This window comes from Apium graveolens, chromosome 2 (assembly GCF_009905375.1).
Source record: "Apium graveolens cultivar Ventura chromosome 2, ASM990537v1, whole genome shotgun sequence".
Taxonomy (NCBI): domain Eukaryota; kingdom Viridiplantae; phylum Streptophyta; class Magnoliopsida; order Apiales; family Apiaceae; genus Apium; species Apium graveolens.
The window spans coordinates 320,665,664-320,681,872 of NC_133648.1; the positions used below are offsets into that span (position 1 = coordinate 320,665,664).

Genomic DNA, 16,209 nt, shown 5'->3' on the forward strand with positions numbered 1-16,209 from the left:
GGCCTTGGCTCACAAGATAGCCCGTTTAGGCTTCTATTGGCCAGAAATGATGGCTGATGCCAAAGAATACGTGAAGAAGTGTGATCGTTGTCAGAAACATGCACCTGTTGTTAGACAACCCCCCAAGATGCTGACCTCTATCAACTCGCCCATTCCCTTTGCTATGTGGGGAATGGATATTTTGGGACCTCTTCCCATGGCCACGACACAAAGGAAGTTTCTGATTGTAGCCATTGATTATTTCACCAAGTGGATTGAAGCCAAACCCTTGGCCAATATCACAACTAAGCAGGTTGCACAATTCCTGTGGGAAAATATTATGTGCCGATATGGAATTCCCCGTATCCTAGTCACCGACAATGGAACACAATTCAACAATGAGGAATTCAAGAAGTACTGTGAAGAAAATGAGATTGAGTTACGGTTCACCTCTGTGGCTCACCCACAAGCCAATGGGCAAGCTGAGGAAGCAAATCGAATAATCCTGGATGGACTAAAAAAGAGGATCGAGAAGTCAAGAAATAATTGGGTGGATGAGATACTTCCAATATTATGGGCCTATAGGACTACCTGTAGAGTCACGACCGGAGCAACTCCCTTCATGTTGTCATATGGGGCAGAGGCAGTAGTTCCCATGGAGATATCACATTCCTCTCCAAGGATTCAGGCTTTCAATGCTGAGGAAAATGAGCAAGGACAAAGGTTAGCTCTGGACTTAATCGACGAATTGCGAGATGGGGAACATGCAAAGATAGTAGAGTATCAGAAGAAGGCTTCATTCTACTACAACCAAAGGGTTAAAGAAAGATTTTTCAAACAAGGTGACCTGGTCTTGAGGAAGATAGAAGCTTCTGGTGTAGGACAGAAAGGGAAGCTGGCCCCGAATTGGGAAGGATCGTACAAAGTCAAGAGTGTTCAAGGTAGAGGAACTTACAAGCTGGAAACGATGGATGGTTTTGAAGTCCCGAGAACTTGGCATGCACAAAACTTGAAGGTTTACTATGTGTAGGGCAACTGAATATGATTCTCACTTGTCAAGATGACGAGTAGGTTGAAAAGCACCTTGAAGCTTTGTTTGCTTAGGATCTATTTATTCTAGTTTTATTTTGAAGTTTATTAAGACTTGTGTAAGGGACGAATCCCAGACAATTTATGGAAATTCATTAGGTTTTCGTAATATGTTTAAATGTCTATGCCCTGACAAGTAAAACCAAATGCATGGAATGCAAGCATAAAATGTGATAGATCGGATAAATATTACAAGAGTTCGATAAATAAAGTCTCGAAAATAAGATAAAGAAAACAAGCCATGCAGGGCTGAAAGAAGCTCTAAGGAGCTGAGGTGCCCTCGGCATCCATATCATCATCCCCCTCGCTCTCGCTAGATGTCTCTATCGTCTCGGAGGAGGAGGAAGAGCTATCGTCCTCAGCAGGCCTGGAAGAAGACTCGGGAGGAGGAAGGAGCGGATCCTGAGGAACATGATCCGAGATAACTACTCGGGTACGAAACCTCTGCAGCAAAGCCTCATCATCAGGGCAGACATAAGCCGCCAGGTTAATATCAGGACAAGCCTCGTTCACGGTCCCAAGGGCCGTGTCCCAACCAGTCCTAAAAAACCCGGGAAAGACTGAGTCATCCCTAATCCTCATGGACTGGGCAAACTTTTCCGAGTCCAGGTAGTTATCTATAGCTTTGTCCTTCTCCGCTCGAAGTACCACCAGCTCGGCGTTAGACTCCCCGAGTTCCTCCTCCTTGCGTTTGAACTTCTTCTCCAGAGTATCATACTTCTTCGGTTGCCTCCTGAGGGCATTATCGGCCTTATCGGAAGCCCGCTTCCATGACTCGGCTTGCCTTACAGTGCCTTGAAAATAGGCGTTAGACTGAAACAAAGCAATCAACAAAGTATAAGGCAAGAGAATACTACAAGAAAGAAAGATAAGTTCAAAAAAGAAGAGGCATACCGAAGCCAGAGACTGAGCTCCCATGAGCTTAATCCTCTCAAGGTCAGGGGTGGCCACCACGTCAGTAAAATCCTTGGGAGTCACGCTATGGTAGGACCAATCCCAAGCATGCTTCGTGGAACCAACCACGGTGTCCCCTCGGCGAAATCCCCAGAGAGGCTGGAAGGCGCCTGTAGCAGCAGCAGCAGGGGCAACAGCAGTGATAGGAGAACTATGGCCCTCAGTTCCTTCAGTTGAAGCCTCCCCCATAGGCTCCTTGTGCTTTTTCAAGAAGATAGGCTCTGTCGCCTTTCCTCGGGTGTCTAGGCTTGCGAGCCGAGCTTTCTTCATCCTAGCAGTCTCTTCAACAGGAGGAACATTGTCCTCGTTAATCTCCTTAGCAGCTGCAAAACAAGGCAAAAAAAAAATAAGTGATGTTAATAATGCATGAAATGAAATAAAGTTGAGAAGGGAAGAAAAGTACCCTGTTGAGAAACAGAGGATAGTCCCACGTGAATGGGGGAGAACTCCTCTAAGAGAGTCCAGCTGGTAGTAGTGTCGTCGTCCTGAGTAAGCCCATTATAAATAATAGTTTCCTCAGGAGTTAAGTTAATGGATTTGAGGCTACCATCACTGACCTTCCCGAAGGAAGATCGGAAGAGTGTGCCCCAGTCACCATTCTCCCAACGTAACCCAACGAAACTATTCCTCCAATTTTGGTTGTTGTCGGGAGTGAAGGCGCTGTTAAAGATATGTTTACTTTTGGGATTTTGCTTAACATAGACCCAACCATAAATACTGGAAGAGCTATTATAGCACTGAAAGACCTTCCTAAAAACAGCTACGGAAAGGGGAAAACCCTCCCTAAGGCAGCAGACCATAAAACATAAAATATTCCTCCAAGCGTTTGGAGGAAGCTGACACGGGTTGATTTGTAAATCAGCTAAAAGATTAGGAATAAAAGGGTGGAAAGGAAACCTAAGCCCAACATTAAGGGCATCTGTGTAAATAAGAGAGTGTCGGGTCTCCAGTGGCAAGTACGGTCACCACCAGAGACTGGAACTAATCTAAGAGGAGGAAGGACATTATAACGTGCATTTAGTTTATCAAAATCTATGTCGTGCCAAGTATTACAATGATTAAAAGAATCGAGATGTGCAGTAGAGGAATATTCATCCCCCCTAGTGTTAATCATATCGATTAAAGACATATACGAAGAACGGATCTCGATATCCTTACCTCGTTTTGAAGCAAAGGCTATCCTGGCCGCCCTTTCGGAACTCTTGTCAGCCATTAGTAAAGCTGGAAAAGCCTGGAAATTTTAAAAGGAAGAAGGCTGGAAGCTAAGGGAGGAAAGTTGAGAGAGGAGAAACCTGGAGAATTTTTGAAATGTATGAAATAAGGAGTGAAGAGTGTGAGTGAGAACAGTCCCCCCCACCTTTATATAGGAGAAAAGAGGGGAAAATGGGCCAAGAAAAGCCCATTTGGGCCCAAGTTCAGGAATCTTCTGGAATGATCTACAAAATGTTGGAAGAATTTAGAAAATTTTCTAGAAAAATCCAGAAAGTTTTGGAAAATTCCTCAAAATTCCAGAAGCTTCTTAACTTAGAAAATAAAAGCCCAGTTCAGAAAAACCAAGGTCCAAAAGCAAAAAAGCCCTGTATGAGGCCCACTTGATTTTTAGGAAAAAAGGGTGAAAAGAAGCCCAGCTAAAAAATGGGCCTAAGTTCAAACCCAAAAAGTTGGCCCATATTGAAAGCCCAGAACTAGGGGCCCAATTGAAAGGCCTGTGAAGCCCAATAAGAAAGCAAGCCCAGTTAAGGGCCCAAGTGTTTAAAAAAAAAGGGGGGCCCAATTAGTTGACAAACAAGACCCAGATTTAAGAAAATCCAGGCCCAAATCAAGGACCCAAAAGAGTCCAGCCCAGACGTATGGCCCAAAGTAAAAATGTGCATTCACAAAAATTAACATATTCTTGACCCAATTCGATCAAGGCACAAGCTGTATTTCTCCTCGAATGAGTTGTGGTCGAAAGGGCGTCGACCAAGACTGGGGGAAAGATTAATTCGGTCAAAATATTAATTCCTGACCGAAAGGGTCAGGATTCTGATCGAGAATACAATACCTGAAAATCTTGTCGACTAGAAACCAAGGGAAAATCCTGGTCGAACGAGCCCTGCCCGAATTTTCATCGACCTGGGCAACAAAAGACGGTTAATTCGGTCAAAAAACCGGAATCCTGACCGAAAGGGAAGAAAATCCTAGTCGAAAAAATAAATAAAAATAATATAGGAAAAAATCCTGGCCGAATTTCGACCAGGATTCTTGCTCGAACACATCCTCCTCGAAAAGCCTTCAACCAGGGCTGAATGAAGGTTAATTCGACCAGGATCCTGGTCGAATATGATTCCTGGTCGAAATCTGTATTTAAAAAAAATATATATATAGGAAAAAATCCTGGTCGGATTTCGACCAGGATTCTTGCTCGAACACATCCTCCTCGAAAAACCTTCGACCAGGGCTGAATGAGGGTTAATTCGACTAGGATCCTGGTCGAATAGGATTCCTGGTCGAAATCTGTATTAAAAAAAGGGAGAGAAAAGAAAGAAAAAAGGAAAAATAGGGAAGAAAAAAAAAGAAAAATTCCTGAAAAATTACAGAAATTGAGGAAATTCCTTAAAATATTTTTGAAATATTTTCAGAAATGAGGAATAAATCCAGAAAATTAAGGATAAATCCCAGAAATTAAGGGAAAAATCCAGAAAATTAAGGATAAATCCCAGAAATTAAGGTAAAAATCCAGAAAATTAAGGATAAATCCCAGAATTTAAGGGAAAAATCCAGAAAAATAAGGACAAATCCCAGAAATTAAGGGAAAAACCCAGAAATTAAGGATAAATCCCAGAAATTAAGGGAAAAATCCAGAAAATTAGGGAAAAATCCCGGAATTAAGGGAAAAATTCCTGGAAATTAAGATAATTCCTGAATAAAAGGAAAAATCGTTGTAAACGTGTAGGTCGCTCCACACTTTACGCAAAAACGAAACCCTGTAAGGGAATGAATAGACTTAACTTCTGCGAAACCTAATCAATGTTTCCCAAAAGTTGGGGGGCAAATGATAGGGATAAATAAATCCTGATTGTATAATTAAATATTGCATTAATTGTACAAGGTGTGGGCTGCTAGGCCCAATAAGAAGATGTATGATATTCAGACCAGAAAGGTTACCACACTGATCAGGCCTGATGGACTAGATCAGGCCTGATGGAACAAGGAAGGCCCAAAACCCTGATTATTAATTAATTTTGTAATTAATTAATAAGGGAGAAAAATAGCTATTAAGATAAGTCCTAGTGGGGATATAAATCCTTGTAGATTGGCCTCCAAGGAACCTCATAGGATAAGGAATCAGCTTCCTACTTCCTAGGACTCCTAAGTCCGTCCTAATTCAGAGACTTGACCACCAAGTCTCCTATACCAAGTCCAATTCAAGGACTCCCACATCTATATAAAGGGCCTCACCCCACAAATCAGAACTACGTTTTTTGACTTGATCCTTGGCAATCAGCAAAGTACGTAGGCATCTTGTTAAGGCAGATTGAGTCACGAAACACAAGATCAGTCAAAATCGAGTCTTGAAGCTCACGTTCCGTAGTACTAAATACAACAATTATATATATTAGTTTTTAATCCATAACAGGTCGTGTTGGTATAATAATGTTTAATTAGTAGTTTATATTTGTGGTTTGTTATATTTTAGTGACGTCAGCTCCTGACCCCGGGGTTGAGGCCGTCACATGTCGCACGAGTATCCATGTACCAATTCTCTCCGGGTGGAGAAAGTGCAATAATATGCATTGCAACTTCGATATTAGTTATAGTATAGCCCGTAGAAGGTACTATATTTGCACTATAGGCTCGCTGAGTGTGAGCACCGAGAATTCCAGGTTAACGTGGTGGATGATAAGGTTGTCTTGGTGCAGGTGTTATTAGGTATGAACATAGCGGTGATGTCCACTGCTACATCCATGTTCCCTGATATTCCCATTGTTGTTGCGAGCTTGAAAGAGGCTGCCAATAATAATGATGTTGGTATTGTCCATGATCTTTTCCGTAATTTCTATATCATAGCCCTCTGCCATCACGAATTGGAATACGACCTTTATTGTTATTGATTATACTGGAGTTCCCAAATCCCCCCGTGTGTACCACCGACAATATAAGAAGAAGAATCATCAGAAAAAGAGTTTGCAGTAGTGACAAGGGTTGAACCTGCAACATGGGTCACTTATTTAATTTTACGGGCCTTTTCTAGTGTTAACTGGTAACACGCTTTGTATAATGAGCAAGTGGGTCATTTTGTTGTATAATGGTGGCAACTCCGTCATATCCATCAGATAAGCCGGATACAAGTTGAGGAACCAAACGCTAATTTGAAATGGACATAACAACGTTAGAGAGTTGGTCATAAAGCATTTTGAGGCGTTGACAGTATGTCGAGACATTGGGAAGTCATCCATATGCGTGTGTGTAAACTCATGCTCCAAATACACAACACGCGATTTTTTTTATCCTGAAAAATATCCTGGAGACGAGACCGGGCTTGTTGTACCGTTGAATCAGGTTTCAGTATATTACGAAGCAAATCATTAAAGATTGTTCCATAAATTCATTAAAGCATGATGGCAACGAGAAGATCCGAAAGATCCGTTTCGACTGGTGATTGAACCACCAACTTCCCTTTCTCAGTTGGAGGAATGATATGATCAGACATCAGGTATGCTCTTGCATGAATTTTGAACAACTCGGCCAAAGAAGAATACTAAACCTTCTCCATTTTAATGGCAATTGTTGACAGAAGAATTTGGTATCAACAAAGTTTGAGGTCCGTCGCCGGAATCAAGATCTATGATGGTGGTTCTTTGCCTGAAAAGTGAGCGGAGTGTGGTGGTTGTGATAAATTGGGGGCTGAGATTTCTTAGGGTTGGTGGTGGCTCATTAAGGCTCTCGCTTCCGACCCCTTACAATTTGCCTACGTATCCCTATTTATAGGGAATCAAGCCCACATAATTATTGGGGAACAAGAAATCTAATGGGCTTAGACTTCTTATTCCTATGCCCGGTCTAGAATCCATCTTCCGCTAGTTTTAGGAATGTCCAAGTATGAGGCCCAACCACGAAGGCCCAAGGCTCGTTTGTAATCACAAGACTTCACGAATAATGCATTTCCCTGCGCAAGGATAACATTCCGCTACAACTATCTCCCTTGAGTTACGAACGCAGGTATAGCCACGGTTCACCCCAAATGCCAGACGCGTCCCTGTCCCCGAATGAGGATAACCCACCAGATAGCAGGACAGGTGATCCCAAGCTCTTGGGTGCAAAGTGTAGGATGACTCCAAAGTTCTCCAACGAGGACACCCGTTGAATACAAGAACAGAGTTCCCAAAGCACACACCAAAGGTAACCCCGCATCCCCAACGAGGACACCCGTTGAATACAGGAGGAGACCTTCAATCATCAGGCATACCCCTGGAGGCCTTCTAGCTTTTCACGGATACCCCCCTCCTTGACCGTCTCAAGGAGGAAATTCTTCAAAGAGTACCTGCAACAAATACGTTAGTAAAAATAACTCTCCATTGCTCATTTCCATGCATGCTTTGTCCTGAGTTCATCCAGAGCCGTGCCTGAGGGTGTGCGAGTGGTGCCACCGCACAAGGTCCTCAAAATATGAGGGGCACATTTTTTTCTATATATATATATATGTATATATATGTTTACTAAAATAGGAAAAAGAATGTTTAGTAAAAAAATATAATTTTTTTAATGTTAAAAATTTGTAAATGGAAAATAATTAAAAAATATTATACATTTAAATAATATTAAATTATTATCTTGAATCAGTCATATTAATTCTAAAAATAATTATATAAAAATTATTTAAAAACGAAAGTTGCATTGTAAATCACCATTAATGCTCTGGTTTGACTAGAAAGCTACCACTTTTAATGAAAAGTTTATAGTTAACTAGTATAATTATATATAGTTATTTTTTATTGGTAACAATATATATATTATTATGCATTCAAATTATTATTCAAATTTTAGGTATATTATTCATCTTAATATATCTAATTTTAATGTATATATTTTATGAAACAAGTCAATTTAATATTAAATAAATTAAATAATGGGTTGAAGAGATCTAAATTACAAGTTTATGTATAAATTAATTTTTATTTGAATATTTTTATTTATCAGTATTATATCTTACTTTTTTATAAAATAATATATCATAAGTCACATGTATAACTTATCTTTTTAACATAAATATTTAATTTCTAAAATATAGTATAACATATTAAAATTTACATGTATAACTATTTTTTATTTAATTTTGATTATGTTATAAAATTACTTTTGTATTTTAATTATTATATTTTGTTTATAAACTTCAGATTTTATTATTTCATGTAATTTTTTTAAAAAAAAATTAGTAGGGCACTTTTTTAGATTTTGAACAGAGCACTTAAAATCTCAGGCACGGCTCTGAGCTCATCCTTGAGAATGCATTTACCACACAGAGGACGCGTCCTAAGACATTGAGCGCGCCCTGATATTCATAAAACCTACATTGTTTTTTTCCAACAACTACTTCTCACAACATTTCATAGAGACATGACGCGTCTTAAGTCTTTGGACGCGTACTCCAACCTTCATTGCTAAAAGGCCACAATTACTAGATACCTCCATCACGGTGGACGCGTCTTCTGTTCTCGGACGCGTCCTACACCAGATAGGTGCTTTCAAACCTCCTTATCACAAAATTATCATTAATAAACATTCCACAAAATGTGGGTGCGCCCTACGTTCATGGGCGTGCCTTCTATCTTTCTTGTCAAATGACCATTTTGGTAAATACTTCCACCAAAGTGGACGCGTCCTACAGGCTTGGGCGCGTCACATCTTTTGCAACGTAGCATCGAATTTGACTCTAATCAACCCGCGTTTGACCCGCATTGATCCAATGCCATATTTTGGATATAACAACAATTGAAAGAAAGTTTGTTAGAACAAGGTGGAAGGAAGTTTTCTCATCAGTCATTGACAGTGTTGTTGGACTCATACGGGGTAGGATAAAAGAAGAAGAAGAAGAAGAAGAAAAAATGTATAAGAAATTGGGTATGAGAAACCTGGTGCTCTGATACCATAAAAGTTATATTCTTCGGCCCCATTTGTTAACAGGTGAATGACTGATTATGAATTGAACCAATCTTTTTTCATCTGTTCAGATTGTTTGATAAAAATTTCATACATCTGGACGACTGGATTTCTTCTGAACAAGTGTTGGACGAGTGAACTTTTAAATTTCTACTGAACCAGTCAAATTATATTTAAGTCACCTTCTTTCAATTCTCATGTAGCAATTTAAATTTTGTCATTTTACTTAAAATTATTCATCTTTTATTAAAAAACAATCTTCTTGTCCTCTTAATAGTATGTAAACACATGTAGTGAATTTTGTGGCTAAAAAAGTTTGTAAATTTTTAAATTTCATGTTTTGTATTTAGAAAATAAAAGTTTAATTTAAATTATTTATGAATGAATAAAAAATAATTAAATGTATAATTATTTGAATTAAAATAGAAAAATACGTAAACTTTCTTTGAAACTTATATATATTGGGGATGTCAATACATGAAGTACTTTTTATATAGAGATGAACTATTATTTAAAAATATAAATACATAATTTATTTCATTTTTCATCATATATAGTTATAAATTTTAATTACCAAATTAATGATAAATTGCACAATTTTTTTATTTAAAAACAATTGTAATTTGATGAAATTGTTTAAAATGGTTTTGTAGTAAAATCACAGTTATCCAAAATTATTGCATAATAGAATCAAATTTAAAATCAATTTCTTTTTCAAATTTCAATTGTTAAACTTTTTATTATATTTAAATATATAATCATCTTTCTTCGTTAGCAATAAATTTGATGAAATTTTATAATAGAATCAAGGTATAAAAATGGTTCTCTCTTGAAAAAACACATATATATATTTAAAAAAATATTTTCATTTTTAATATGTTGTAGTATCTTAAGATTAAGGAGGAGAAAATAGAAAAAGGCATTTTAAGTAAATTGTAAAACCAGTGCTAGTAAACATTAAGAATATATTGATATACACAGTGTACATAGATGTTACAAACAAATTGATATTTTTCAGAGGATATAGGAATATTCAGAGGCTTGATTTACGGATCTGATTTACCTACATATTCTATACGGCTAATGCTAATTATTGTTTTTTTAAATAACTAGGACAATTTACATAATCTATCAATGATAATTATATAAAATTTGTTTTAGTGATGAAAAATATCAGTTTCATATTTAATAATAATAATAAAATCTCCCCGTCTATAGCTTATATAGATTTAAGAAAATTAAAATGATAAATCTGATTATTTCTTTTAACTTTTTCCGATGATTGTATATTCGTGAGGGATTGTTTTGTGAATGTTCTTTTAGCATAGGTTTTCGGACTTGAGGCCCAAATTTTCTTCCATTTCTTTTCCCAATATTAAGCCCATGAAGCTCCCGTTCTTCTGGCCCATTTTGATAAATCGTACTTATTTTGAACTGTTTCTCTTTGCGGGCTAAAAAACACGTAACAAACACTAATTCTCGTAAATTTGGAGTATTTTGATTGTTATTCTAATTATAAATTTTGATAAACTCACCGTATTTACAATAATTAATCAATAAAAATGCATAAAATTTATAAAAGTTTACATTTATTGTGTGTACTTAATCGCACCTTAATTTTGTATTTATTTTTAATTATCTTGTTTACATTTGTTATAACAAATTTTCCAACATTATTTTGCAAAAAAACCCACTGGCAACGTAAAAGAACTTTGATATTCCCTGTCTTCACTTTAATAATGGCTTAAAGTGGGTTAACTTTTCCGTACGTCTTAAAAAGGTTATCAATATTTTATTTTTTAAAAAATAAAACTTTAAGTAACATACTTTTATTGAGTTTTTTTTTTTAAAAAAAATATTTTAATAAAACGATCAAAACACTTAAAAATGTATATGAAAAATCATAAGATTTTTAATCGGTAACTTAACATCATCCATTACAATTTAAAAGCGTCTTGCAAGACATTATTAATTCATTTAAGAGAAAAGATACAGAGCAGCAACTTCGCTTAGACTATTAAGCACGAGTACTAGCAAAGCGATAGCTTTGAGAATACACAAATTTCACATTCAAATCTGCTTAATCTTCTGATTATTCCTTTGAATGTGGTAATTAACAGTGTGAGCTTTCCACTTGTTGTTCTCCAGATAGATGTCATGAAAGCTAACTTCCCCATTAGCTCTTACTTTTATACCAGCAGTACTCCTGGTGCCATAGCATCCCTGCACATCAAAATCCCGAAACTGAATTCATCAGTCGGTCTAAAACCCTAAGGTGTCGGAGGAAGTATAATTACCAGTGGGGTGTCAACTTCAACGAATATGGAGCTGAGATTGTACTCCCAATCAAGTGAACAAATGTGAGGTAATTTGCTCTCATCAGCTACTTTCTCCTTGTCCTTCATTAGCTTCTCAGCCAGTTCTTCCATCGGGATATCATCTTCTTCGCCATGCGCCTCGAGTAGCTTCTTAAACTTGAGCGCTAAACGTTGAGCCTAAACAAGAAAGTTTAAGTGAAATGTTATAATCTGTGGCAACAAAACACGACACGAGACGACACGAACGAAGAAGAACACAGGGAAGATTCTATCTAACCTTTGGCCAAGGAGAGTCCAGCTTTGCATTTGAAAGCACATGTATACCTGGCTTAACTTCCTGAATCAACACAGCTTCCCCTTTTGGCCTATTAGAAATGTAGAACATGCTCTGTGACACGAGATCAGCCATTACGAAATTGAATCCGTTGTACTCGTGCGCCTCCTTCACCAACTCCTCTGCAAACGCCTTCGGGCTCCTCTTGCTCTGTGATCATAACAAATTAACAACAAAAGCACAGAGTAATTAGTAAGTTGATCAAAACTATTTTGTGCATATAATGTATCTGGTAAGTAACCAGTGACTCTAAAACCTAAACGTTACCCAAAAGTACGTGACAGTATATTAAACCTCGAGGAAACGGATAGGCAAGTCTCCTCTGGTTTTGGCCTCAGGCGAAGCATGAAGCTCCAAGACATTTGTAAGAAATGCAACTCTGCCTTCTTTCGAGCATGCCAGCCATGTCCCTCCTCCGACCTCGTCGCGTCCTCCGAGTATTTCACCTCCGTCCCACCATCCGGTCGCTTTGGTTGGCCTGTATATGAAAACACACAATTTATATTACCCGTGCAAACACACACAATAACAAAGATAAGAACAATGCAAACGCACGCAAACACGACACGAAAACGAAAATGTAAGATGTAAGAGAAGTGACATGCCTGTTGTGGTACTCATCCCTGTTGAGAAGGAGAAGGAAAGGGTACAGAGGATGAGATTGCCATAAAAACACTGCAATGCACATTTTTTTCAAGGATTTGTTGGTGGTTTTGGCTTTGTTTTAACCCTATTTATTATGTGCACAAGTTCCTGTGGATTACTTCGTGCTTCTGTTCCATTAAATTCTATATTTTTAGCTCGTTTTTCAATATTATTTTAAAATATAACTCCATAATATCTTTTTAATATTTTTCTAAATAAAATTTTTATATTTAAACTGTTATTAAAAAGAAATTTAAAAAAATATTATGAAAATATATTTTACATAAGGCTCGAAATATGTGTAAATAATAAACGTATAAAACCTAATTAACAGTAAGAGTCAGTCCAGAGGCGGTCCCACTGGGGGCCTACTGGGACGTTACTTGGATTTATTATGGGGCCCACGAGGACTCAGAAATCTAGTGAGTTTAATGCGTGATTAGCCGTATAATGACAATTTCTCTTTTCTCATCTTTGTATTTTTGTAGCTGTTTTTAGAAAACAATAGCCTGTTAATAGTAAATTATACAAATTTCATGAGCTCACGAAGTCTCTGGTTGGATCTTAATGCGTATCATCTTTCTTTATATATATAGAATTTCAATTTTTTTGGTGAGGATAAGTATGAAATTATGAATGGTGATGTGCATGATAATTTCACCTTTTGGCATTTTAACAGGGGCATGGCGTATCTTCGATGTAACTTCGTCACATAATTAATAATATCATTTTTTTTACATTAATTTTGGCACTCTTTTTTCATATAATCCTATAATAATTTATCTAGCTAGATAACAACTAATTAAACTTCAAAAACATGTAAGACATAAATTTATATTAATGATATAATAGTTCTTTTTATTATTCGGATCACAAATTGAGTTGACATCAGCCAATTTTTCACATTTCAAGTTGACACTTCATCACAACTCAGTTGACACCGCAATGACATTTCGACAATTTCAATAAAATGTTAATAACCATGTGAATTTGGCAACTCTCTTGATATCCATCGAAGATGTTATTAGTGCAAAACGCATTGTCACATTACAAACTAGTTATAGGAATGTGAGTAATATTACATATTTCAAAAAATATTCATCAATAACATGTAAAATAATGCTATACGTGAAATTTATATTAATGCTATACGAAAAAATACAAATCATTTTTTTTAAAATAAGTGTTTAAGTGAGCATACTAGTTTTGATATATTAACGCTATTAAAATTCAAATCATATAAGTCTTTAACTCAACCGTAAAAATTGGTTGATATTAGCACCGATTATTTAGATGAAGAAGAGCAAGCAAGGCCTTCGACTGTTTAGTGCTACAGTCCGAATTACACACATATCATATAAATTAAAAATATATCAAATTATGGCAATATAATTAGTGAATAACTTCATGGGACCTCCCTCTACATTCTCACTCAATTTATATTGTATACACGTTTCATCAATTATATATACATCTACCCACAATTTCAGTCATCATTTAATTGCCGCTTATAATCTTGGATAGTTCGAATTTTGAAATCACGGCTCGGTTAACGAAAATCGGAATAAGATGAAAACCGGAATAAGAGTATAATATATTTTTATTAGAATTTGTTTTGATTTCTCTTGATCGGCTTGATTACGCATAAATAAAGATGATTACTTTCTGAAATAGTAAAGATGCGCAAAAGCCTAAAATCAAAAATTCGATCGGTTCGATTCGTAAAAAGTTCGGCTCGACCTGCAAACCATAAATATAACTATTTTTTAATAAAAAATTGGCTCGGGCAGAGTTCGATTAATCTGAATTTGACCCTCGATTTTAAAAAGTCCGAAAAAGAATGTGGCACAACCCACGTAAAATCCAAACTTTTTAAGTAAATAAAGTCCGGTCCGACACGGTTATTCATAAACTTTGGCCTGTTACTAAAAAAACGATGTACAAAAGCCCATAATCCGAAATTCGATCGGTTTGATTCGTAAAAAGTTCCGCTCGACCTGCAGACCATAAACATAATTTTTTTTAACAAAAAATTGGCCCGGCCAGAGTTTAATTAATCTGAATTTGACCCCGGATTCTAAAAAGTATTTTAAAAAGTTCGAAAAAAAATGCGGCACGACCCACGTAAAACCCAAACTTTTTAAACGAATAAAGTCCGGCCCGACCCAATTTTTCAAAAAATTTGGCCCGACATGTTACTAAAAAAACGGGGATAAACCCAGTCCACCGGCTTAGTGTGCACCACAGTTTAGGTGAATTCAGCTGCAGCTCTCAAAGATAAAAATAGAGAAAGCCCACGTTATAAATCTTCTTGAACATACCAGTCTAACAAGGAAACTCCTGTTTCAATGTATATCCACTCGCAGTTGTCATCAACTTTGACTCTCTTCTGTGTATGCACACCAACAGCCAAAATGAGTTACAAGTAGTTGCGTTCGGCTCTGTTTAGGATTGCTGTTAAAAATTATTGTGCTGTTAGAAAAAAGTGCTGCTGGAAAAAGTGTCGTTGTAAAAATCAGATGACTGTTTGATAATTTTTTTGATTCGTATATATTTTGATGCAAAAAATTAAAAATAATGATACTTTTGGTAAGGTTTGATGGTAAAATCAGCATCTACTTCCCGCAACAGCTGAAAATCAGCTTTTCCTAAAAGTATGGGGGACTTGCTTTCTCTAAAACAGTTTTTAAGCCAAAAGCACTTTTCAGAAAAACAGTTTTTAAATTTTACCAAACAGTTTTAACTCCTTTTCAGCGAAAAGGACAACAACAGCAATACCAAACACACCCTATATCGGTTTAAAGTTGTATTATTTTTTTGTTAAATTTGTGTCACAAGTGCTCACATTTGCTGCTAATGTTTGAATGAATATGTAAGATGACAATTACCGGAAAATATATTTTTGTAAAGAAAACAATTTTTTAATGTACAAAATAGATAAACAGAAGAATCGTGAAGAATAGTTCTTTGTAATATTAATGGGAATTTTTTTAAATGAAACGAAAATTTTGAAAAGCTTGCTAAAAAGAGTAGAAAATAAAACTTGGTAAGAAATTGATTTTTGTGGGCGTCATGATTTTCAAGAAATTGTTCTAAAAGGTAATTTGTTTACTCTTTTATCTGAGTAGGATACTAAACCGCATTTCGCGACGTCACGATACAAATAATTTTAAAAAGCAATTAAATATGATAATATTTACTTGTATATGCACTGCATTGAAAATTAAAATAAATATTTTATAATTACAATTTTAAGGTGCATGCGAAAATACATTAATATACAAAATTATAGGGTTTTTTATTGTTGTACTCGTGATTATATATTTTAAAAATCGGAATTATTCGGTTGATGTATCATATCCCCGATAATACTAGTATCCAAAATTATTTACACAAATGTTCGTCGAAACCCGTAAGATTTTGGATCCGTGAAACTGCATAAACAAGTGATATCTCGGTCGCGAGCTCCAACCTAACAAATATTTTATAACCGTCAAAGGAAGAAACTCAACTTCTGTCTCTATATCTCTGTATTCAATCATAATCGCCGCGTAAACAACTCCGCAGCCTTTTTTCCGCCATCAATGCAAGCACGCCGTGACAATCAATCTGATACTCAACGTTGATCATATTTGACCCGCTTTGCGTTTTAATGATTGACAAGGAGATCGACGTCAACTGTCAACTGTCAATCGATAATTCCTGCATTCGTTTTTCACTAATGCGATGTATGAAAAAGATGTTTTCTAT

The 16,209-nt window shown here is 36.4% G+C and overlaps 1 protein-coding gene across 1 annotated transcript; it reads right to left on the minus strand.

The window, feature by feature from the left end:
• Positions 1–11,052: 11,052 nt before the first annotated feature.
• Positions 11,053–12,555, minus strand: LOC141706456 (uncharacterized). Its single transcript, XM_074509217.1, has 5 exons — positions 12,420–12,555; positions 12,109–12,292; positions 11,758–11,964; positions 11,460–11,657; positions 11,053–11,385 (listed from the first exon to the last, which is right to left on the minus strand). The coding sequence occupies exons 1-5, from the start codon at positions 12,500–12,502 to the stop codon at positions 11,233–11,235; spliced, it is 825 nt and encodes a 274-aa protein (XP_074365318.1). The 5' UTR covers positions 12,503–12,555; the 3' UTR covers positions 11,053–11,232.
• Positions 12,556–16,209: the final 3,654 nt, after the last annotated feature.

Bases quoted from the DNA above. Each gene is read 5' to 3' on its own strand.
- LOC141706456 (XM_074509217.1), bottom strand. From the start codon at position 12,502: ATGTGCATTGCAGTGTTTTTATGGCAATCTCATCCTCTGTACCCTTTC. The intron at 12,293-12,419 runs GCATGTCACTTC...TTTCATATACAG, and splicing joins AGGGATGAGTACCACAACAG to GCCAACCAAAGCGACCGGAT. The intron at 11,658-11,757 runs GTTAGATAGAAT...TTTCTTGTTTAG, and splicing joins TGGACTCTCCTTGGCCAAAG to GCTCAACGTTTAGCGCTCAA.